Source organism: Haemaphysalis longicornis, unplaced genomic scaffold, assembly GCF_048455015.1.
Source record: "Haemaphysalis longicornis isolate Haplotype H1 unplaced genomic scaffold, Haemaphysalis longicornis Haplotype H1 scaffold_4, whole genome shotgun sequence".
Taxonomy (NCBI): domain Eukaryota; kingdom Metazoa; phylum Arthropoda; class Arachnida; order Ixodida; family Ixodidae; genus Haemaphysalis; species Haemaphysalis longicornis.
In genome coordinates, this window is record NW_027526361.1 from 40189808 (window position 1) to 40213104 (window position 23297).

At 47.5% G+C, this 23297-nt stretch overlaps 2 protein-coding genes across 2 annotated transcripts in view; both read right to left on the minus strand.

The window, feature by feature from the left end:
• The window catches only part of LOC144178537 (sperm-specific sodium:proton exchanger-like), a 38628-nt gene extending 24777 nt beyond the window's left edge, over window positions 1–13851 (minus strand). The window contains exons 1-7 of the mRNA XM_077706469.1: window positions 13750–13851; window positions 12993–13074; window positions 11904–12088; window positions 8841–8933; window positions 8125–8219; window positions 1100–1160; window positions 12–287 (exon numbers count right to left, since the gene is read on the minus strand). Coding sequence (XP_077562595.1) covers window positions 12–287; window positions 1100–1160; window positions 8125–8219; window positions 8841–8933; window positions 11904–12088; window positions 12993–13074; window positions 13750–13836 — 879 coding nt within the window. The 5' untranslated portion in view covers window positions 13837–13851. The remainder of the gene's footprint in view (window positions 1–11; window positions 288–1099; window positions 1161–8124; window positions 8220–8840; window positions 8934–11903; window positions 12089–12992; window positions 13075–13749) is intronic.
• Window positions 13852–16213: 2362 nt separating this feature from the next.
• Window positions 16214–22607, minus strand: LOC144179724 (uncharacterized). The gene is made up of 7 exons (XM_077708167.1): window positions 22594–22607; window positions 21877–21966; window positions 21539–21597; window positions 20423–20636; window positions 19372–19639; window positions 17192–17581; window positions 16214–16234 (listed from the first exon to the last, which is right to left on the minus strand). Exons 1-7 carry the CDS (start codon window positions 22605–22607, stop codon window positions 16214–16216), a joined length of 1056 nt encoding a protein of 351 aa, XP_077564293.1.
• Window positions 22608–23297: the final 690 nt, after the last annotated feature.

The following is a 23297-nucleotide window of genomic DNA, read 5'->3' on the forward strand; positions in this document are numbered from 1 at the left end:
ATCCTTCGCACCATGGTGGTGATCTCGGCGGCGAAGAGCGTGATGTAGATTCCCTCGATGACGAGTATCGCGTCCGACTGCAGTCTGGCCTGCATGGGCGTATAGAGCACCATTCCCAGCAGGCAGGTGAGGAAGGTGAGCGTGGTGCTGGTGATGACCAGCTCGTAGAACTCGTGCTCGAACAGGTCGATCACGCGCTCCTGCAGGTTACGCTCTACCTGGCTCTGGAAGGACTCCGTGTCGTCCATCAGGTCCTCGCCGAAGCTCGAGACCGACAGGCGCTCCTTCTGCACGCACGCATGGGGCGGAGAGGCCTTCATAAATATTTTAAAGCAAAGTCTTACTACCCTCATCGAGCGGTTTCGCTGTCACGGTCAATTTCACCTTCATTTGACCGCTGCTGCGCCTCATCCTTGGAAACACATCACGTGACTCGACGGGCCGAGTACCGCCGACGGCCGCGTTCGCAGCCGCGCTTTCCGCGACTGGTTCGCGCCTGACCACGTGACTCGCCGCGTGCATGCGAGCTCGGGCACGAATGAGCGAGAGGCCGGTCAGTCTTCTCTCAGCGTTGCATGGGAGCTGGGGGCTTTGAGCCGCCGTCGGCAAGCGGCGCCTAACCACCCCGCGGATATCATCCGGCGAGCCGTTCGGTTAGGAAAACGCCGGAAGCTGGTCCACAACTATATATCACAAAGACAGGCTTTGGGCGAATAGTGTCTCTGACGAAATAGTGACGAACATTGCCGACAGTTGCCTTACGGGTTGACTTCTCAAGGCGAAGCAAAATGTTAGGCACGTCCCACTGTACCTAGTTGTGGCTTGAATCATCATAAAATTACGCAACAAAATTCATAGTGTTGATTAACAGAACCGTACAGTGAATGTCCGTTTCTGATCACCTATATACAGTTAGGATAAGAGGTTGAGCCAGTTGGTCACATTACTATTTCTTAAACAAAAAAAAACGATTACTAATTTATGGACCGAGCATACCAAGTATGCGACAATCGGGAGCGTGACTTTGAAAAGAATTGTGTGGAGAGAGCATTCCTATGCCTGACTCACTTGTAATTTTCAACATTTAGTCACTTCTTACCGTCCACTTGATCCATTCCGGAATGTCGGTGAGCGATTCGATGGTGTCCGCACCCATATAGCTGCGCAAAGGACAGTCGAACATGTCACACGTCGAACACGTCTGCAGCTCAATAAAACACGTTCTTGGGTTAGTGGGCTCCTGCTTACAAATAGTGTCTCTCAAACTTGAAAAAGTGGCGGCACAGGTGTTCCCTCTGCCCCAGAAGGTTACGGTATAGCATCTCTCCCAACACTTGGTCTGGCTTTTTCGTTTTCTGCTACATTTGCTTATACCTCTGAAGCGTTGGGGTCTACCTTTATTGCCTGTGTTCAAGGCTCTTATCAGAATCCTACGTATACATGATCATGTTCTCTGCTACCAGTAAGCCAGTACCGTTACTCTTTTAACTCAATTACATTCACGTGAAAAAAACCACCCAAACATCAACGTGAACCCAAACACCCAAACACGTGGACCCAACGGTAGGCTTGAGGACAACACGGCATCATAAGACAGGATTATGGGTATATGGAACGAACATGACGGAAAGGAGATTTGACAAATGGGCTGATACTTTTGCCTTTAAAAAATCGGTTTTATTTGTCAGCCATTTTGTGTTACAAAATGCGCTGGCGTACTTAACTAGGCGGCTGTAACACAAAACGCTGACTACCCGCCATTCTGTACGCACTAAGCAGACGTCCGAAGGCCGAGACCACTTGGCAGAGGCGGCGACACTTCGGACGCACCACTGAGCGCCTGTCGACTTTCTCTGGTGCAAGTTAGTTACGTTTACGACAGTAATTTTTTGGACAATGTTTGTCACCGCGACTGCCAGGTTCCATTGTATCGGTTTCGGTCTTTTGATGAACATCGTCAACCTGCAACATGTCGGAAAAGTCAGCTAAGCTCAGAGAAGAAATGAAAGCGGAACTTCTGAAATTCCAAGATGAGCTGAACCAAACACTAAAAACATTTAAGGAAACCCTCGAACATGACCTCAGAAGTGAAATACGAGAATTGCGACCGGAGCAACAAGCTCTGAAAGAAAGCATTGAGTATGCTCATGAGGAAATTGGTGACCTAAAAAAGCGACTTGAGACTGAACAGTCAATAACAAAGCGAGGAACGCAAGAGAGGCAGGAACTGCAGGCAAAATGTCTTGAAAAGAAAGCGTTTGACCTCGATGGACGACTCAGGGCAGAATTCGCTTTGCACTAATCTTGAGATACAGGGTGTCCCCAAGAGCGAAAATGAATCCGTTCTCGAGATCGTATCCAAGATAGGGACGGCAATTAGTGAGAATATAACTGCGTCTAACGTTGAGGTTCGTCACAGGGCGCCCCCTTGCGATCCTTTGAAATCTAACATCATTGTTCAGTTCAAATCACGGACAAAACGTGACACTGTTCTAAAAAAGGCAAAGAAAACGAGGGTCAACCACAAGGACATTGGTCTAGAGATACCTCCGCCCTGTGTACGTGAACGAACATCTATGTCAGGCTTTGAAAACGCTTCTCCGAATATCTGTGAAAAGGGACCCTGGAAATAGATTTGGAGCTAAACTGGGAAAATCTTTTCAAAGCAAAGGGACAACTCTGACCCTGTACACATATCCGATGAACGTGATCTTGCCAAGATGACCCCTAGCTTGCCTACTACTATGTCAATGGAAGAAAACGCTGTCCCTGAATAAACTACCAGTTCACCTTGCCTGAATCCGTTCCGACCTCGACAGAGTCCCATAATGCCATAGTGCATGTAAACGCTCTTTCAGCCAAATTTCTTTTCGTTTCAATATAATTATGCTCACCGAAACATGGTATAGTAACGAAAAAGTATGCTCCAATGAGGCGCCTATAGAAATATTTTATAACAGATCTGGCAGACAGGGAGGTGGTGTTGTTATCTACGTACACTCTTCTAGATCTCACGACTTAGTTCCCGAGTTCACAACAGTAAGTGAGGATTATAAAGTGTTGACTTTAACATCTAATACAGAAATTACATGGGCAATATACCTTCCACCAAACGGGAACATACCATGTTTCCTGCAGGTTTTTTTAAGTTTTGGACTACGTCTGTAAAAACGATTTTTCCTTAATCTGTGGAGGCGATATGAACGTAGATATACTAGATGACGGTGTCATGGGTGGTCGTTTAGTGATAACATCACAGTCCACTGCTTACGTAAATTTGATTAATACTCCAACACGCGTCACCCAGGCCACTTCGTCACGATTACATCAAATATAAGTGATCATTGTCCAATATTTATGTTTTATCATAGTAAAAATCAAACCAGAAACTATCAACGTAAACCATTACTTACATAAGACATCTGCCAAAACGCTTATAAATCCTTTAAGTCAGATATTGTCGCTTAGAAGTCTCCGCTCTTCGAAATAACAGATCCGAATCTTGCGTATTCGTTCTTGCAGCATTCGTTTAAGTGTATACAGCCCAATTTCCTTTTTGTGACTCTTTCGCGTAAAAAAAAAACAAAGAAACCGTGGATTACGACAGAGCTTCTACAAAGAATTAATAAGAAACAATGAACTCTATCATCTCTTTCTTAAAATACTTTCTGTAGATACACTGGAAGCTTCCAAAAAGCAGGAAACGAACTAAATAATCAGCTAAGACAAGCTAAAAAACGTGTCACCAGCAGTTGTTTGAAGACATATGCTCAAAACAACTAGACGTTGTCTGGAAACTAATAAATGACTCTCTAGGCCCCGGTAAAATAAACACCTACCGAAATATTCCATAATGGTCACAAACTGCCTGGAAAATTTCATGCGGATCAGGTACTTTACAATCATTCATGTACCAGCTCGGGAAACTGCTTCCCTCCGAATACCTGTTAGAGGTCCTACTGGAAACGGTTTTTTTTTAGCCTACTGATGATTTCGAAGTATGCAGAACTTTTATGGGCGTAAAGTATAGCAAAGCATTAGATATAGACAACATTCAAGTAAAACCTGTTAAGTATGTTGTAGAAATTATTAGGAAGCGAGCAAGTGTAAGGGTAATGTTTAAGCACGGAGACAAATTATCCTCAATATTACAGGCCTATATCTGTCATACCAGTCTTCTCCAATTGTTTAGAAAAATTTATATTTTCGCGTATGTCTAGTTATCTTGAAGAAAAAATATCATTACGGACGCATAATTTGGTTTTCGGAAAGAAACGTCTACTCAAAACCTTGCTAATTGTGAATGGAGCACACATTGTCAAATACAGAAAACAATAAGTTTACTTTAACCTTTTTTATTGATTTCAGTAAAGACTTCGACTGTCTCAACTATAGTATTCTAGTTAAAAAGTTATCGCATTGGAGAATTCGTGGGAAGCCCCTAACACTAATGAAATCGGGCCTATAAAACAGACCGCAGTCAGTGCATATTTCTGGCGAACATTCTGCCTTTCTACCGGTGTTCCTCAGTGCAGCGTGCTAGGTCCCTGCTTTTTAATTTATAAACATTTGCAATATATGCCGATGACAGTACTATACTTCTTTCTGGTCCTGGCGAAAATGGTCTAATGTTCTAATGTAACGCAATTTTGAGTAATTCCTTACATTTGTCAAGTTCAAACCGAATATGAATCAATTCAAATAAAACGAAAGCAATTCTTTTCCGAGCAAAAACACAAGAGTTGAGCTGAAATACACGTTAAAATAAGCCAATCATGATACAGAATTAGTAAATGGTCACATATCCTCGGTGTTACGTTCACATCCAAGCTTCGTTGGGTAAACATGTTCATAACACCTCTAAGAAACTCTCTTCTGCAGCTGGTGCGCTGGCGCGCACACGACGCTTCTTCCCAGAAAAGGTTAAACTGAACATTTGCAATGCCCTTTTTTGTTTCGTACATAAATTACTGCAGCTTAAAGGGGCACTGACACAAAAATTTTGCATCTTGTTTTTTTTGTTGCGATAAGTAGCTAGTGACCTACTTATAACCTGTAGAAACCTCATTTGCTTCAGCGTGCGACGGTTGTTTAATTAGAGGCATTTTCAATGCGGCCAGTCGCAGTTTCGGTTTCAGCGAGTGCCGCGAAACGATGGATTTTGTGGATTTTGTGTGAACAAAGCTGACCACGTGATCGTCGGAGGGATATCACAGAGCAGAGCCGCCGTAGCACTGTCGAATCCGCATCGATGGCAGTTTCTGCGAATGCCCCCACGTACTGATCTCGTGAGGCGCTTAATTAAAAAGCGACCGTGGATGTGACGGAGGCGCTGCGAGTGCAAATGCTACCGCGGCTAAAGAACGACGCGCGACGCTCGAGACGGTGGGTGGCAAGGCGCGCGCTGGGAGCAGCCGGCCGGTCTGCCTACAGGTCCGCCTACAGATGTGTTCGGCTTAGCACTGCGGCGGATATTCGAGTGCCGCTCTCGTAAGCGGCGCAAATGACAATTTTTAATGCAACCCGCCATCGCATCATTAACTCCTTTTTCATGTAAGCCACCATGGTCGGGACTTGGGGACAATTTCGTGCAGCGGTAACAAGCTATCACTCGAGCTACCTGCGCCAGCCTGGGCCACTACGCGGCCGTGGCCGCCGCCTGCAGAGCGACCGTGCGGCTAGCTAAGTGGGCTTTTCGCACCTCCGGCGCGTTTTCGCATCCAATGGTAATAAACAGTAATAGAAACAGTTTTCGCATCCAATGGTAATAAACAGTAATAGAAACAGAGTGCCTGGAATCGCTGTAGAACTTTGGTCGCGGCCAGCTGCCCAATGAGCTGACGAAATCACGGCGCCTCCGCCGTCAACGATCGGGTCGTTCGTTCTCGAGAGCAGAAGCTCCGCCCTCCGGCCCTCCGATTGGAGCGGCGGTGCCGGCAGTGCGGAAGCGGCAAGCACGAACTCGTGACGTGTTTGAATGTTGTTTATTTACTCAATATCCTCGGGATGTCGATTGCGCGTGGTCCTCTACTGGCTGTTCGGTTGCGTTTCGCACACTTAAATATTGATTTTAAATATGTTCTAGGCTGTATTCGCCGTTGATATTTTGCAGATGATGTAAATGTGTTCCCACCAATCTATCTCCGAAGTTATCTCGCCTTCAAAATTTTGTGTCAGTGCCCCTTTAATGTGTACAACTAGACAAAAATCAATAAAATACTCATCTTACAAAATAAAGCCGTTCACCATATCGAAAACCTCGATTTTTCTTCCACGAGGACTTCCTCCCCACAATCAAGGCAAATTACATGCACGACTTCCGAATTTTTCGCTGCTTCCACTTCTCTTCGTTAGCAACTAAAAACCTTCTCATACATTCGGCATCACTCCAGGCCAGAACTTACCCTATAAATATCCGCAACACCGACAACTAGCAACAGCGAAAATTCCGCAATAACTACAAGGTGCAATCACTAGAACACAACTTGCCATTTATTCTGAATAGATACGATTTTGCAGCAAATTTTTTGTTAGCACAGCTAAAAGTGTTTTTGCCAGTAAATAGTAAACTGGAAACCACCAATTGTTGATTTAATAACGTAAATCATTATTACCCTTTGAAGCGCAAATGGTTTTTCTGATACCCTATTTTTTTCGTTATTTTTTTACACATACCTTTATGTGATATGGGTGATGCTCTTTTGGTACTTCAGAGCCTGATAAAGTTGAAAATTTGGAAATTGTTTGTATTTGCGAAATTGTATGTTTGCGAAATGATATACTGAAATTTACCTCATTTGTATTACACGGTGTAAAAGCTAGTTCGCTACATTATGTTCTATTTAAAATCTTAGAGTAAAATTTCCCTGCGTCATACTGTTAAGTCTGCCTTTAGACAATGGGCCCCTCCAGATTCTGGGAAATAAACGAGTTGATTGATTGATTGATTGATTGATTGATTGATTGATTGATTGATTGATTGATTGATTGATTGATTGATTGATTGATTGATTGATTGATTGATTGATTGATTGATTGATACCTAACTTTTAGGAGCGAAGCCCGGCTGCTGGCGTCTCCTGTCGTCGTCGTCATCGTAATCGTCGCCTCATGCAGTCACGGTACTAAAACACCGGGAAACTATTTACCCCTTGCGGTAGAACATAATGCGTACTAAAAAAACACCGGGACGCTCGTTTACGCCTCGCGCTGGAGCGCTTCATAACGCGTGGTAGTGGTGGCGGTAAAACGTTCATTGAGCTTCAAGGGAAGGGTAGAAGGGTGTGGTTAGCCTCCAAAGTGCAGGAGTCCTCTTATCCGGGCTGCCTCCAGGGCGCGCTGCATCAGGGCGACCTGCATCTCTGGTGCGGAGCTGGTCAGCTCGGACTCCCACTGCTCAGGGTACGGGGAGGGGTGTGAGTGTTGGGGGCAGGAGAAGACGAGGTGGTAAGTGTTGAGATCGATGTGACAATGTAGGCAGTCGGGTGGGAAGAGGGAAGGGGGAATGTGGGATGGGATTATGTGGTTGTAGTAATTTCGGTTTGTAGTCGGCGGAGGATGTAGGCTTGTTTAATGGTGAGGGAGGAGGGAGGGGGAGGGTATCGCCGTCGGGAGTAGGTGTAGTGGGAGAGGAATGGAGTTGTACGTGGGGTCGAAAGGTTTCAGGGCTGCTGGGTCGGGGGGTGGTGGAGTTGCTTGGTCGAGGCGAGGCGAGGGAAGTGCCCAGGTAAAGAACATTGGGACACACTTTTACGCCTTGCGCTAGAGAGTTTCGAGCTTCAAAGACAGACTTTTACAGCAAAGCTGTTAAACCGGCTTCATCTCCGTTGTCAAAAACGCCAAGACGCCAGGAATACACTTATACACTGCACGCAGCGTATATGTTGCCGCCTGATCTTTACCTTAAAAGCTTAGAAGCTTTACCTTGAAAAGCAATTTATACGCCAGGTTTTGTAGGAAGAATTGTTAAAATCCGCGTGTAGGCACAGGCCACTTGTGATATTACATTTGGGAATGACACAGGAACAGCGTATTTTTCCAGACCAAGGACGTTACAACTCTGTATTAACCGCCTCCGTGGCACAAGCCTGCAGTATAGTGCTGAGAAACGAGCAATGTACTCACACTTTCTTGTCGAACGGGTACTGCAGGGCAGCCAGGAGCATCATCATGGTGCTCTTCTGGATCATCCCTTCGCGGTACTGCCTGGAGTAGCTCACCTGCGCCGCAGCCAGGCCACTGGTACCGCTTTGTACGCACACTTCACGGTTGCAAGCAAATAGCGGCAAACTATAACCAGTCTAAAATCACAACAGGAATACCGCAAAAACCTAACAAGAATCTGACGTACGATAAAAAGCTTTGTTGTGGCAACAGAAGTCCTGCTGTTGCGACAAAGTCATCTGTTGTTGCGACAAACATTTCTGTCGTAGCGACAAAGTCAACTTTTCTCAATGACAAACATTCCTGTAGTCATAACAGAAATTCCATTTACGCTACTCTTCATAATAGGCAGTAACATTCAAACCATGTGCAACTACTGATGGAGCGTCAGGATCACGACAAGACAGGAATTCGGCACGACGGAACATTAAAACGAGGACCTGAACATGACACACGACAGAACATCAGAATACCGACACGACAAGAATACGACGACAGTACGACCCATGAAAATACGACAAACTACAGAAATTTTTCTTGTCGTCATTTTCAACTGTGTTGGCTTCTCTTTCCGCGCTATACGTTGGCGTGAGCGAAATTTAGCATTCCATTGTCCTGGCTGCTGTAAACCAAGCTGAAAAATAGCATGGTTTACAAGAAATTACAAGTGCACCCACCTGTTCGATCCTTAGCACGTTTTCGACCGCAAAGTGCTCCGCTCTAATCTGCACTTCTTGTTCGGTAGGCCTCCTCTTCACGGAAATCGTGAACTGCAAGCGACACGCCGTCACAGTGAGCTTTTGTCTCCGAGGCAAGTCACTCCGCGCGATAAACTGATATTACTTGAAGCATTTCAAAGATGATGTCAGTTATATTACTCTAGACGATTTCATCTCACCAAAGACGGGACACTTACTCTCTAAATTAATGCGCCAATGATCCGAGAAGACAAGAAGGGGAATCAATTGCAAAAAATGATCAATTAAAACAAGCCCGAAGTGAATGTATTTCGTTGCCTTTTCATCCTAGCTCGCAATGAACCTTTACCACGAACTTTATCTGCGCATGCGCTTGTAGGCGCAGCCATTACGTATGGTGGCTCGCTCTTATCGCAGTTTCCGCTTTTTACGGTTGCCGTGGGCGCACCTGAACGAACTTCAAACAGATCAGTATTGGCATTCGGTGGCCCCTGAGAAAGCGCCAAGTCATTGCACGGCCAATTGTTGGCATTGGGAAACATGCTCAACTTCCTCAAGTGCGAAAGAAGAAGTCTGCGCAAGAAGTTCAAAAAGCGAAGCGCAATGTGAGTGCAAAGAGAGCGTCTTAGCTATCACTACACGGGCGCAGCCTGCGATTAGCAATATTGGACAAGAGCCTTCTCGGCAATCGTGGCCAAAAAAGCCCCCAATTGTGATTTCCATCATCGCCGCTACTAGAGCTGTTCCTGCAGTTGAAAGGTTGATTCCAGTAAAAGAAAGGGGCAGATGGCAGTTCCAGGCCCCCACGAAGCACATGCCGCCAATGTAAGCGTTGCTGTGAAGGGACCCAACAGATGGTCGGGGACCCAACATATAGACCTTTTCCTTCTTTAAGCTTGATAACGGTATGCGCAGGCCGTCGTGCCGGTGCGCCAATTTAAAAGCACTCTTCGTCACTTCCGATGAACGCTTTTCCTCTTTTCTTCGCGTCTGGAAGCGCTGTGGAAGCTATCGTTATTGCGAGCAATAGATGAACCGTGGGATCTGTTCGCCGCAGCAGATACGCCTTCCGTTTCTGCTTCGCTTTTGTTGCTTTATTTTTACGGCGGCTATCGAATGCGTTCATTGCTGCAACTGAAAGTAAGCCTACCAATGGCCGCTGTGTAACGACGTCATTCGAGCGCTAGAAAAACGCCAAGATCTGATAGGCATAGCATAGAGTTTCTTAGTAAGTATACTAGAGAGGAAACTACGCCTCGTAAGCCATGTCGTCATGGGGGTTCATGGGAAGATACCCCTTTTTGACTTGGGCTTGGCATGACAATTGGATTCTTTAGCGGTTTTGGGGATTTGCTTTCTTCACTATGCATTAACACATTTACGAGCTTCTGTGGTAGCCGTGTTCAGTGAAACAACAGGCAATGCGTGATCGCACATGACGTTGCTCATGCCGCAGTCGAAGGACGCATGACTGAGCGGGTAATATGCCGCCGCGAAATTTGTAGCCGACGAAAAGAAGAAACAAAACATACTTCGACGAAGACAAGATGCGACAGATATGGGCGCTTGTGTACGTCCTATCTTGTAATCGTCCACGACTGTTTAACGCCACGTTTTCTTTTTTCTTGCTGAACTAGCTGGCGGTCGTGGTGCAACGGTTCACCACGAAGGCAACGTTTTCATAGGCGCGCTCAAAAAACTTTCGAAACTCTTGAAACAACTTATTATTTTAAATAATGGTAAAATTAATAAAATCACAGTCTCTAATGAGTTACCCCACAAATATTAACATTGTTCGTAACTGCAACCTTGGCCTGCGGAATATCAGGCACAACCGTTCCGGCAAAAATACGCTTTACTTCCCTTTTCCTTAGTTTTACAACAGCCTGTTTTTATTTTCCACTTACATAATTACACACTATTCTTCGCGTTTTTGTGGCACTTTGTTTAAATTTGCGGTCACTAAAACATTTCAATCCAAGCCAATGATGAAACTAAAGCGAGCGCGATGTATAATGGCGGCCCATGACAACACAGACGACCTTCATGTGAGCCGCATAGACGTTAGCGCCAGAATCCTCTCTAGTGTATACTGTAAGAAACTCTATGGGGCATAGAGCAGCAAATTTTTTGTGACGTAGTTTGTGTCCCCTGTTACGATTCAGCGTGCCGCTGCCCTCAGCGCGCGCGCTGCAAGTTTCATGTAGTGCACCAGTGCCTTGCGGAAAGTCCCCCTTCCTCGAAAACGGTTGAGACAGGACCCGCCAGCAATGACTCGAGCCGCGGCAGTTTGCCGAGACTTGAACCTGCCAGCGGAGGCCACTCGCCAAGATCTCCTCTCCCCGTCTCTCAAGATCAACGTACGCCGCTTCTGCCTGCCCTCAATATCTCTGGAAAGAAGGTGTGTGTATCCGTAGTATTTTCGTACCGCGTGCTAAAACACCCGAACTGTTCGACCGTTAGCGCTTCGGGGATACATGCGCGGTTCCTCCAAACGCAGCCCGCATTCTTTTGGCAGCATCGGGCCACGCTGTCACTCTGCTCGAGCCTTGGTGTGAGCTTGCCCAGAAGGGTGATGCTCCTGTATAGTTGCTGGTCATCTCCCGCTACGCAGTAGGCAAGTTAAGTTTTGCCTTCGGATTTTATCGCCATCGCCAAGGCAGAAACCTTTGCTAGTTGCTCGTCCCTACACTACCTAAACATAACGGAGGCGACGGATCCCGGTTCGGGGACGCTTCCCGAATGTCACACCCGCTATTCTAAGTACTGGATTCTTTTTTGTTGAGTACTGAAAGTATTCTGAAAGTGTATACTGAAAGCACTGAGTTCTGGAAGCATTCAAGGTTTAGATAAAAGTTGAAGAAAGGGTTGCAGGGTCTCTTTAATGGTGCTAGCACAGCACAATAATAATAAAATAGCTGCCCCCAGGACGAAGAAGCTGAAGAGGTCTACCCTCGGCCTTGCCGTACTTTAGGGGAAACTTTATTTCGCATGGCCTTGTGCGTCACGTCCAGGGAATTCGTCTAGCTGTAGTTTGCTCACCCAAGCTTTGGGCGCCGAAGCGAACGGGTTCTCGATGATCGTGTGGCGGAACACCCACTTCCAGTCAACCGGCAGGAAGTTCGGGTCGGTCTGCTGCTGTCGGCTGGCCACCGCCACGTGGTCGCGCAGGTAGGTCACGGCGCTCGACATGGTGCGCTGCTCGATCTCGGACACTTCCAGGATGCCTGGGAAGTTGCCGACAGGAAGATATAGATTCCGATCATCATCATCATCATCATCCAGCTTTGTCCAAGCCTCCTTGTTTTACCCATTCGCAATAATTAGGCACCACTATTTTCACGTTTTCACTGCGGCTTAATCATCTTTGTCTAAAGGTAATCTCGCACACAGATTAGATTGCAGTAACTGACACGCTTTGCAGGCTCCTAAGGTAATCTCGCACACAGATTAGATAGCAGTAACTAACATGATTTGCAGGCTCCTGGTCGACTTTGAGTGCGTTTATAATAATCGAGAGCTGTTTTTTTATTTGAAAAGCTTTTTAGTGAGACCAATGGCGTCAAAAGACTAATGCATTTCCCCGTATACCGGTTGGTCGACCGAAAAGTTCTGATAAGATCTCTGGACACACAGCGCATGCATGGAACCGGGATTCCTTTGCGTCAAAACGGTTTTAGTAAGACAATATACGCATCGATCTAGAAGGAGTGCAATAGTGTGAGGGTTCCGGCTAGTTGGTAATCCATGAGCTTCGCGCTTGTTTGCAGTCTCTCTTCTTGTTGTCCCTGGTCTGTTTTTGCGCTGTGAAGCTCACGGAGTCCAGGAGTGTACCTCCATCTCAAACTACGTATCGGCATACATTCAGAACGTTTGTAGATGCGCTCACTTAGTGCGCAAAAGATCGTCGCATGGGTTTGTTCTTCATTTCCGATCTTCGAACGTTTTACGGTCGATTGGATGCACCTTCAGCGAAGGCTGGACGCACGCTTACTGAAGGTTTTGGCGCACTTTTGACGCCGTTTTGATGTTAGAAGGCTTTACGAAGCGGTGGTAATTTTTTTTTTATTTCGCTGCACATGATCAGAAGTGAATGATGTCGTATTGGTGGTGGGACAAACGACATCTTACCGAAAACTTTGAACACAAACTCCAGGAACGTGACGTTGATCAGCTGGCCCAGTACTATGTCGGAAACGATGTGCGAGAAGGTCTGTGAACAAATGGCCATGCCACAGAGAACCAGATTTTAACCAGGTATACAAGCGCAACTCCTCCAATATCTCACTACAGCAATAATTACAGCCGCACTGGTGTTTGAGCTTATAGAATATGAATAAACCTCTACGGTGCGCTACGGGATTCTAACATTTCTCATTTAATGCCTCTCTTAATAATAATGTTTCTGGAATTAGACAAGGCGTGTTTTGGAAACAGCGCTGAGCGGTAAGTGCAGTCGCTTGTTGACGACGTTGTGTGGATCTTCTCCATTCTACGCGAGAACGAACACAAGCAATCTTGCACTTCATCAAGCTGAAACATCAAGCTGAAACAGAAGTGAACGAAGTGAGACAAAGTGAAGGAAATATCGAACTCGGCAACACGATCTCTGCTTCTCTACCATCCTCCGCACTGATTTTTCAGACACAGCGTCCTTTGTAATCACCTTTCCGTTGTGGCTCAAGTGGTTTTACGTGATAAGCTTATCTTAAACAAAAAAATATTTTCCAAATAGGTCAAGTGAGGAATCAAGCAAGCAAAAAGGTCATCAATATAGCAGTATAGTAATGAATCTATCAAACAATGCAGCTATCCAGCAATTATTCAATCGATGGATCAAGCATGCTTCCGGCAAATAATTGCGCATGCACGCATATGGAGGAGATACCTTTCCCACGTATTCGACGTTGATGGTAGACTGGTAGTGGTAAAGGTACGTGACCACGGTGATGTTCAGCGGGCCCTTGAGGCCCATCCATACCGTCACCACCGCCTGGCGCCAGGACACCGGGTAGCCAAACTGCTCGATGATGGGGAACAGAGCGACCACCGAGAACAGCCGGGCCAGGGTTCGAACTCCGTAGGCAACCATGTACTGAAAAAACAATTGACGTGTGAAACCATGGAGATAAGCATGGTGGCTGGCCGGAAGGAAGACTTCGCCTGCAGCGCCAGCCGCCGAAAATACTGCGGAAATGTCGCGCCTCACCCATCCTTAGTGCCGTTTATATCTACCGTTTGAAGTGCACAAAGAACGCCCCCTCAATGTGCGAGGAAGAAGGTTTCACTGCCCCTCAATAGGCTCCTCATAATTAGTGTTCTTGGGCTGGGCTGATATTCCCCTCAGTGAAAAGTTGAGGGATTTTGCTTTCTCTTAGGATCTATTACCCAAATGCTTGAAATTTTTCTTTGATCGAGAACAGTGTACTTCTTGTTTTGTATCATGTTCCGGTCTTATTTGCTTTTTTTTTTTTTAAGAAACGTGTGTTCTTCGGATGATGCTGCCTCTCTAAAAATACTAGAACAAGATATATCGTGGCAATAAACATTAGCACAAGCCATAAAACGTTAGCCATCTCTCAGGCAAACGTACTGCAAGTCACATGAAAACTGGAGCACTACTCCACAATGCAAGCTTTCTACGCTACGGGTATTTTCCGTAACCATTTTGACACGACATGGTGTAAGGACGCCATTTTCTCTGCATTGAGGCTGGTTACGAACATATTTGGTGGCTACCTCAAGTTCCAATACTCTATGGTTAATAACACAGGTTTGCCTTTAATACCGTAGCGTAGGGACGCTGATGACTTAACTGTCATTGCCACCGCCATTGCAAAGACTGCATAGATAATTGCCTGTTGATTGATTTACTGTCAGGGTTAACGCTCCGAAACAACACTTGAGCTATGGGGCGCACGTTACTGGAGGGGTCCGGATTAATTTTGACTATTTGTGGATATTTCACATGCGCCAAAACATAGACACAAGGGCGTTCTCTCTTTTCACCTCCATAAGATAAGCTGCCAAAGCGCCCGCTGTCGAACCCGCGTTCTGGGGCCCAGCAGCACCACACCTTACCCACTGAGCCGCGGCGGTGGATGATTATTGTACTTGTTAGCTCTTCCATTGTAGGGTTTAACGCGCCGCCGCAACGCAGGTGATGAGGCGCGCCGGAGTGTAGGGCTCCGGATTAATTTTGACCACATGGAGATCTTTAACGACTTGTTAGCTGTTAGCAAACAGCGCGCATTTGCAATCACTATAAACTACTATTGCTAATTCTCTTACAGTTTAAATACTCTTGTTGTTCTTATGCCTAATTACCCATAGTTTAGCTTAGGTAATTACTACTAATCATCCCCTACTAGCTAGTAAATGCCGTTAGTATGTTAATTTTCTTCAAACATTGTTTAACGTATAAATGTACGAGATTAACTAATCAATTTCGAATCACATCTAAGCAGCCCTACGTCTGTAGGGAACATTTAGGTTCCCAAGCTGATCGACCCGCGGTAGAAAGCTACCCAGTTCAAAACTTAGCACGGCGATAACTCTTACTCGATCTCGTTCATATACTTTTACCTCGACAGGTTGAAATTACATGAATTTCGTTCAAGAATCATATCACATTTTATATCAACTTGGCTTTCGCGCTTCGATCACCTCGTATTTTTGGTAGCTGCACACAAAGCTCCACCGGGACTACAAACGTATAATAACAAGCGGTATAACAACGGGACAATCACCGAGACGTGGAGGGACCTGCGCCTCAAGAACCCTCAAAAGATGTTCATGAGCCTAGCTTAACGTTGCAGTTCGGGAATGTCCAAAGGCTGAATGGCTCGAAGTGCCGAAGCAACTCCGCTCTAAGCCGCGATAAAAAGAATTCATGCACCCCTCCGTCTAAGTACGACGATGGTTGAACGCGAAGCTTTCTCGTGGATTCTTTAACCAATCCCACACTGCGAGTATGTGTACTCTGGAGGTACGCATCGCTTTTCTAGAATACCCACACCAACTCTCGGGTGTGCACTCCGTAGTCCTAAAGTTTGGGTTTGGGGCGTACGACGAAATTTGGTACCTGCTGCTTGGCGTTCAGTGAGCAATTTTTTGAGTGGGTGAGTGGGTGCCGGTTTCAGGTGTTACACCCGAAGATGTGACGTTAGGCCTAACGTCCTAAACCTCAAAATGGGAAGTTAGGCTTAACTTCTTGTAAATAACAGCTTTACAAAACAGAGTAACGCCATTATCATCCTGCGTGGTCCTATGGGTAACGGCTGCCGATTTTAAACCTCCAAACATGACGTTACGCCTATGTACGTCACGCTGTCACACGCTTGCGTCATTTCCTACCTCTGCTGCACATCACCCTTTGGCAAAGGGGGCATAATGGAGCTGTCGCCAAGCTTAACAGGGAAGTTTTTTTAATTTTACTGCACTTCGCCCACAATCATCACCATCGTCAGAAAAAGTTGGCTTTCCTGCAGGGCGTCTGTATTCGCATCACAGACGCCATCAATGAGAACACTAACGCTTCGCTTTAACAAAAGAATCAACAAATCAATCTGAGGCACCACTTGGTGTAAAGAAAAAAAGTAGAAGGAGTATAAAGAATTGCTCTAACCACGGACGCTCAGAAAGAGGAAGGCACAGCACATAGCGCAGGCCCCACAAACTCGGACATCACGCTGCGCTCTGTGGTGCGCGCTTGTCTTTTAGTCTGTACAGCCGTTTGTCCAATCCTTTCAAGGCTCTGTCTTGAGTGCCATCCTACGGTAGTATAGGCACTCCGCTAAAGCGGCTTCCATCGGCATTTAGATGACAAAATGCCGCGTTTGGCACTCCTTCGCCTTCATTAGGGCAACGTAACGTAAATTAACCTAACATAACCAAATGAAGTGACAAAAAATCATTTTAGCTCCAAAAACTAATCTAGGTCATGTAAAAGAAATCTAAGGTAGCGCGAGCCGTGCTCAAACCACGGACTTCTGTAACAGAATCCTAAGACGGAACCTCTACACCACAACCGCAGACGCTGTGGCCTGTAATAGCCCAGTCTTAAATATTCTGATGTCAGAGGGCACACTAGCCAAAATATTCAAATGTTGCCAGACGGCACACTAGCCATGCCTGGGGCGCTGAGCCGGAGTGCCGTCGGACGGCGCTCTAGACAATGTGTTCTTTCGAAGCAACAAGAGTGTTTCTGTGAAAAAAAAAAGGAAAGCACTTGTCTCATACTTTTCCTGCTTTCTCTTGTCGGCGCGTTTTGCAGCGAACCAAGACGCGTATGTTTGTCAAAGAGACGATCTAGTAGTAAGTGGACGTACGTTCGAGACGACCTGGTTGCGGAGGAAGATGAAGAGCAGCTCGCCCGTGTAGAGCGAGGACATGAAGAGGGAGAGGAAGCCGGACACGTCGTAGATGGCGGACCAGTACTTGTTCAGCAGGCCCTCGAGCTCGGTGCAGGCGACCAGACGGTGCGAGGTGGTGACCAGGGTGAAGGCGACGACGCCGTCGACGCCCGAGAAGTTCATCACCTCGAGCAGGCAGAAGGTCATGTACGTGAGCACGATGTGCATGAACGTGTTGCTGCTCTGGCTCTGCGGCGCCAGGCGCAGCGACCAGATGGCCACCGCACCCATCACCACGCCCCCGAGCACTCCGAACACGTGCGACTCCAGAAGGTGCTTCAACGTCAGCGCCACGCCCGGGGACTCCTGGGGAACGCGCAGTGCGTACGCTTCGTCAAGACTGCCATGTCGCGCTGCTAGCTCCCTCTGCGAAATCCTAAGGCGAAGGCATTGTTCAAAGAGAGGCGAAACACGATGGCGTGAGGCACCTGTGGTTGTCACGGTTCTGTTCGCGATGTAAGGTGGAAGATGGCAACGAGAGTATGTTTTCACGAAGCATTTTTTGCTGCTAAGGCGGAGGAATCGGCGGCCTCTCTGCAGAGCTAGGTCCTGTTCACTAACAACAATTCACTCACTCACTCACTCACTCACTCACTCACTCACTCACTCACTCACTCACTCACTCACTCACTCACTCACTCACTCACTCACTCACGCGCACACACACACACACACACACACACACACACACACACACACACACACACACACACACACACACACACACTGACGAAGCATTGCAGACCCCCTTTTTTCATTCAAATCAAACATCCACACCTCGTACGGGACCTGTATTAGTTGAAGAACTGGTAGCTTTGTGTCCCTCCATTCACGCGCATCAATTGTATTTTAACTGCAGGAGGCATCACTTAAATTTAGAGATAATCTTCTTAAGTATCTCAAAAAAAATTCATGGCGTAGTTGGGCAGCATTACGCTCCGCTTTCAAGGTCTAGAATCGAGAAGTGTTATCCCTTACTTTCGCAACTCATCTGTGGCAAAGCGGTGGACTGATGATCGGTTTTTACAGATATCAAGGGATTTCTTCGCCTTGGGGAAGCTGGCAGAAGGCGTAACGTACTTGGTACATGGCGGAAAGCAGTGTTAACGCATGATGGTGGATATTTATGAATCTATACATTTTATTGAAACAAAAACATTAAAAGCAGCCACATCACCGACACCGAAAGCTGCCAAAAGCAGCCACGCAAGAAGAGAAGGGTGAAAGCATTTATCGGCTGTGATGGAGGGGACGTTGAACATTTTCCGTTAACATTTTCTCTCGTGGGGTGCACTGCTAAGGGCACATAGATAATGTCAGCTCAGGTGACGGCGAAAACCAGATTTGTATTCAATTCCATGGTTTCCTAAAATGCTCCCCACTGGACGGATTAAGGGGAAGGAAGGATTCACGAGTGTATCCGATCTCGCACCCGGCTTACGGTATACATCCAACACTTCCGCTATTTCAGTCGCCTAGCTCCGGCAGAACCCGCCAACCCGGCCCGTGCGTCCTCATGCGCTTACTCCAAGGAGGCATTGACATGAGTTGAGGCTCGCGGATAGAGTGGACATAAACTTGTACTGATCATATGAGACTTTGCCAAGCCAGACAAAATATCCCTCGTGGCCGGTATGTCTATTCGATCGAATATATATGCTCGGCATCACCAGAGCCGCCCTCGAAGAGATCTATTTCCTTGTTCGTGACTAAAACGGTAAGCTCGGCGAGTTTAGATTTACAAACAACGCGAAACGGCACCAAATCACACTGTGCACGGCAGAGCGCTATCTAGCTTCTTTTGTGTTCTCCGTCGTCTTTTCCCATTGTTATCGAAGATCAACTTGGTGACCGGGCTTGGCATAGGCGCTTCCTTCCGCTCCAATTACCGACGTTTCGGCAGAAGACGACATCCATACGTGAAGGAGTGATGTCCGAAAATTTGACTCGAGTGAGGCATTTTCTTAAGATTTCGTAATAACCATCGCCCTACCATGCCCCAAAAATGAGATCTCAAAAGCAGCCAAGCAATCTCCTTTTGGGGGAGCGTACGGCGTCCGGCGAAGTTGCGCTCGGAGAAGGGCGTTCATACGCACGCGAGTCTCCACGATGTCGAGGACGGACCAGACGAAGAGGTTGTTCAGGATGGACTCGGCCTGCAGCATGGTGGTGAGGATCGGGTAGCGACCCTCCTCAAAGAGCGCGTCGGCGATGGGCAGCCGCTCATTGGAGCAGAGCAGGATGCCAAAAAGCAGGCTGTAGTTGATCTCGGTCGTGTCCAAGAAGGTGTACGCGTATAGCGCCGACACCCCCGTGCTGATGAACAGGGTGAACACGGAAAAGACCACGATCTCCCGGTGGCATCTGGGAAGGGAAGTAGGCGCTCGCTTAGAGAGGCTTTGGACCTTACACCGATGCACCTGTGCATTAAAAAAATGCCTATGCGGTGCTCCTCTACAAACACCTCCCCGATTGTCGAAATTATTATATGCACCATGTTGTGCACTTCCGGCTCCCATGACCCTGATAACCTAGTACCGGTGGCTCAGGAGTAGAGACAAGTGGGTATGAGCTCATACTCTCATCCTCCTGCGTTACGCTTAATCCCGCTTAAAGCTGGATTGCAGAGCCTGCCCTGCTTCCCTTAATTTCCTTTTCTCCGATCTATCAATTCCTCTCACGCCATGCCTCCAAGTTTCCAATATACCAACCTCGTAGTTCATGATGGAGAACTCCTAGCTGGGTTCCGCGAAAGCAGTGAGCCCGCCGATATGCCGAAGAATACCATAGCGCTTGGCAGCGCGCTTTCATATCGCCAAACAGAGCCGCCAATCTTTATTAATAATGGCATAACTTAAACAAGTGCGCTGTGCACTCGACGATTCGCCCGCACCAACCCGCCGCGGTGGCTCAGTGGCTAAGGCGTTGTGCTGCTGAGCACGAGGTCGCGGGTTCGATTCCCGGCCGCGGCGGCCGCTTTTCTGATGGAGGCGAAAAGCAAAAACGCCTGTGTGTACGAGATTTCGGCGCACGTTAAAGATCCGAAGGTGGTCAAAATTAATCCGGAGCCCTCCACTACGGCGCACCTCATCGCCTGCGCTGCGTCGGTGCGTTAAACCCTACAATCAATCAACGATACGCTCGCACCTTCGGACGATGAAGTGGTTGATGCCCTGCGTGGTGTACACGGTGGCTGCTGGCACGAACACCATGAGCATGTGGAACTTGACGTTCCGTAACCACGAGGACACCGAGGCGTGGCCCGCGTTGTCCACGTCTTGGTACGACAGGCCGATGCCGGCGATGAACATGAACACGGTGTACGGTAAGTGGATCCTGCGCTGGGCCTTCTTCAGGACGACTGCAGTAAACGGGTTCACACGTCATCCGCAGGTCGTAGCGAGGCTGCAGAACCTAGTCTAGCGCGAAAGCGCTATTACTCCAGGTACAAACCCAGAAAACGGCTCGTCCCTGGTAGCGTCTGTCTGACCTTCAAGATCAGCCAAGGTCAACCCAGCACCTCTTGAGGTTGCGGAGTGAAAGCGTCTAAGCGATCGCTCGTTCCAAGCGGTGGGGTGCGCAGTGGGGCATGGGGGAGCGGGTCAGGGCGCGTGCCATCGAGACATTATACAAGGAGGCCTTGGTTTCATCCAAGATCACTGCGTGTTTGTGCCTGTAGCTGCGACTCAACCGACCAGCGCCTGTGTTTTGTACTGCGATGCAATACTGTGCGCGTTCACTGCGCGCTCTCAGCGCAAAATCCGAGCTATCGCTCGACAAACTTGGTTTCGCCGCGTTCAACCCCGGCATTTTTTTTCGTTCCGCATACTTCATGCTGCGCAAGCTACGTGGGCGAAACTTGAGCGGCTCTGCAAGTATTTAACAAATGTAGCGCGAAATGCTCAATAGGCTCTACGACCAGTAAATCAAAATCGATGTTTCGCACGATCCAGTAGCGCACTAAGGTGTACACCCTGGCCTCTAGACAATGTAAGCTTCTGTTGTTAGAAATATCTGCATTGCCGTATACTGTCCTCCACCACAAGCAAAGCAGTGTGTCTGTCCACAGATTGAATAAACATTCGCATTACTATTTCGTACGAAAGGTGCGAAAAAGTCATGATTTGTGTTAGTCGCCGATATCTTTCTCCTCGCGATAAACATCCAAATCAGGTCATCGCAGATTTAATGCATTGTGCTTGTATAAGAATGGGCCTACGCATCCGACTGATGTACCTACAGCGTTTCAAGATTGTCACCAACCTGCGGTGATTATCACGGCGCAGACAATGAGGTAGTCAGTGCCCGCGCCTTTGTCGTCCCTGCAAAAAAAAAAAAAAAAGAAAAAAAGAAAATGTGGAGCTTTCATCAGCTGTGTTTTTTTCGCTCTGGAACGCTCACAGTGTAGCGCATTCTGGCGAAGAACAACTAAACGTGCGGTCACCAATAACGGCTGTAATTGCAGTGCTCACTGCATTATCTGACGTTAAAGGTGTACTTGCGATGGCAAAAAAAAAACGATAATAGGCAGCCGTTCACAGCGGGACACAGGGCGTTTAGCCCACACATTAAACTTAAGATCTCAATTGGAGTCCACTCACTTGAGGTAACCGACGACATCTATCGTGGAGTTGATTCCGTCGGCGCCAGTGTATCTCGATGGACCGAGACTGCTGGAAGCACTGGCGGGGCTGCAAGGCCAAAATGGGTCAGAGTTAACACCTGTAAAACTAGTTATTACGAGCAAAAGGCCTGTGTGGCTTTTTTTGTTTTGTTTTTTCAAAGACTATGGACACAGAGTTTCATAAAATCAAGGCTTCAGGGTGATTGGATTAAGCCTGACGCTTCCGCTGAAACACACGCACAGACGGCCCAGCCGCCGCGCCATTCAGGGGGAGTGAGCGACCAAGCGCCAGCGAAGCAGCTGTTACTAGTATCGTGCCTGCGACTGAGAAACCCTCGCTTAGTCACGTGTTACCGCAGTAGCCAGTTTCCGAGCGGGCGCAGCTGCGACGCCTCTCCGCAGCGGATCACGACGTGTGGTGTTCCGTCACACCTGTCACAATTGCGCTGCGGCAGCTAAGGTCATTACGACGCTATGAATGACCTTGCGAGTAGTGGCGTTTCGCTCTACAAGAACCCGACCGCACGACAATGTTGAGATAAAGTGCGGCTATGCTAATAAAAAGCCGATGACATCGGGCAGGGCACCCTAGAGCAGAGTGGGCCATTCGAATGGGCGGGGCGCGGTGGCCCTACTCACTAAGAGGTGCGCAGCCAAAACCGACGGTAACGAAACGCTGGAGTGGCCCGCGTACCTGAGGGTGGTCATGTTGCCAAGAAAGCGGCGTCAAGAAAGCGCAGGGCTTTCTGATTGTCCAACGGGTTGCGCGAGAGGGGGGCGGGATAGCTGTGTCCGGCGATTACTACGTTCTCCACGAGCGCTCACGCGAGACTGAGATCGCGTGCACTCGCGAGAAATGATAGACGATGATGATTGGGACGACAATGGCGGTGAAGGCCCTGTTTCTGAAGCAGAAGAGAGATGTTGTATGCCAGCAAGTAGGCGACAAGACTCGACCGTACAAGAATGAGCCTCTTGCAACCTCTGTTAGCCTAAATATTCGTGATGGCTACAGTTTTGAACTCTTGCCCAAGAGGTATAGTATCCACCTGCCACTCCTTCTTAGTTGAGTCTGGATGCCAGTTTCATGCTAAATCTTGGCTGCTAGCTTGGTATTTTAACTGCGAAAAAATTCCCTTTTCGTCTCTTCATCCTTCTCCTCCTTTCCCACGTACTTTTGATTCCGTTTTCTTGCTTCTCTTATTTATTTCTCCCGCTTATAAAAAACACTCCCTTTCCTACGAATATTCGTTGTTACAGGAAAGAAAAAGAAGACAAGACCGCAAGAGCATGCCAAACACGAGGGAATCACTATCATCATCATCTATAGAAAGAGGCTGGCACCATCACTAACAACAGGAAGAGTACGTGCGAATAGGAAGTAAACGCCTCTCAAAG

Excerpts from the sequence above, each read along its gene's own strand:
- LOC144179724 (XM_077708167.1), bottom strand. Across the intron at positions 19,640-20,422 it reads AACCACTTCATCGTCCGAAG|ATGCCACCGGGAGATCGTGG; the intron begins GTGCGAGCGTAT and ends TTCCCTTCCCAG. Across the intron at positions 16,235-17,191 it reads GCAACCAGGTCGTCTCGAAC|GGTGATGTGCAGCAGAGGTA; the intron begins GTACGTCCACTT and ends CCTTTGCCAAAG.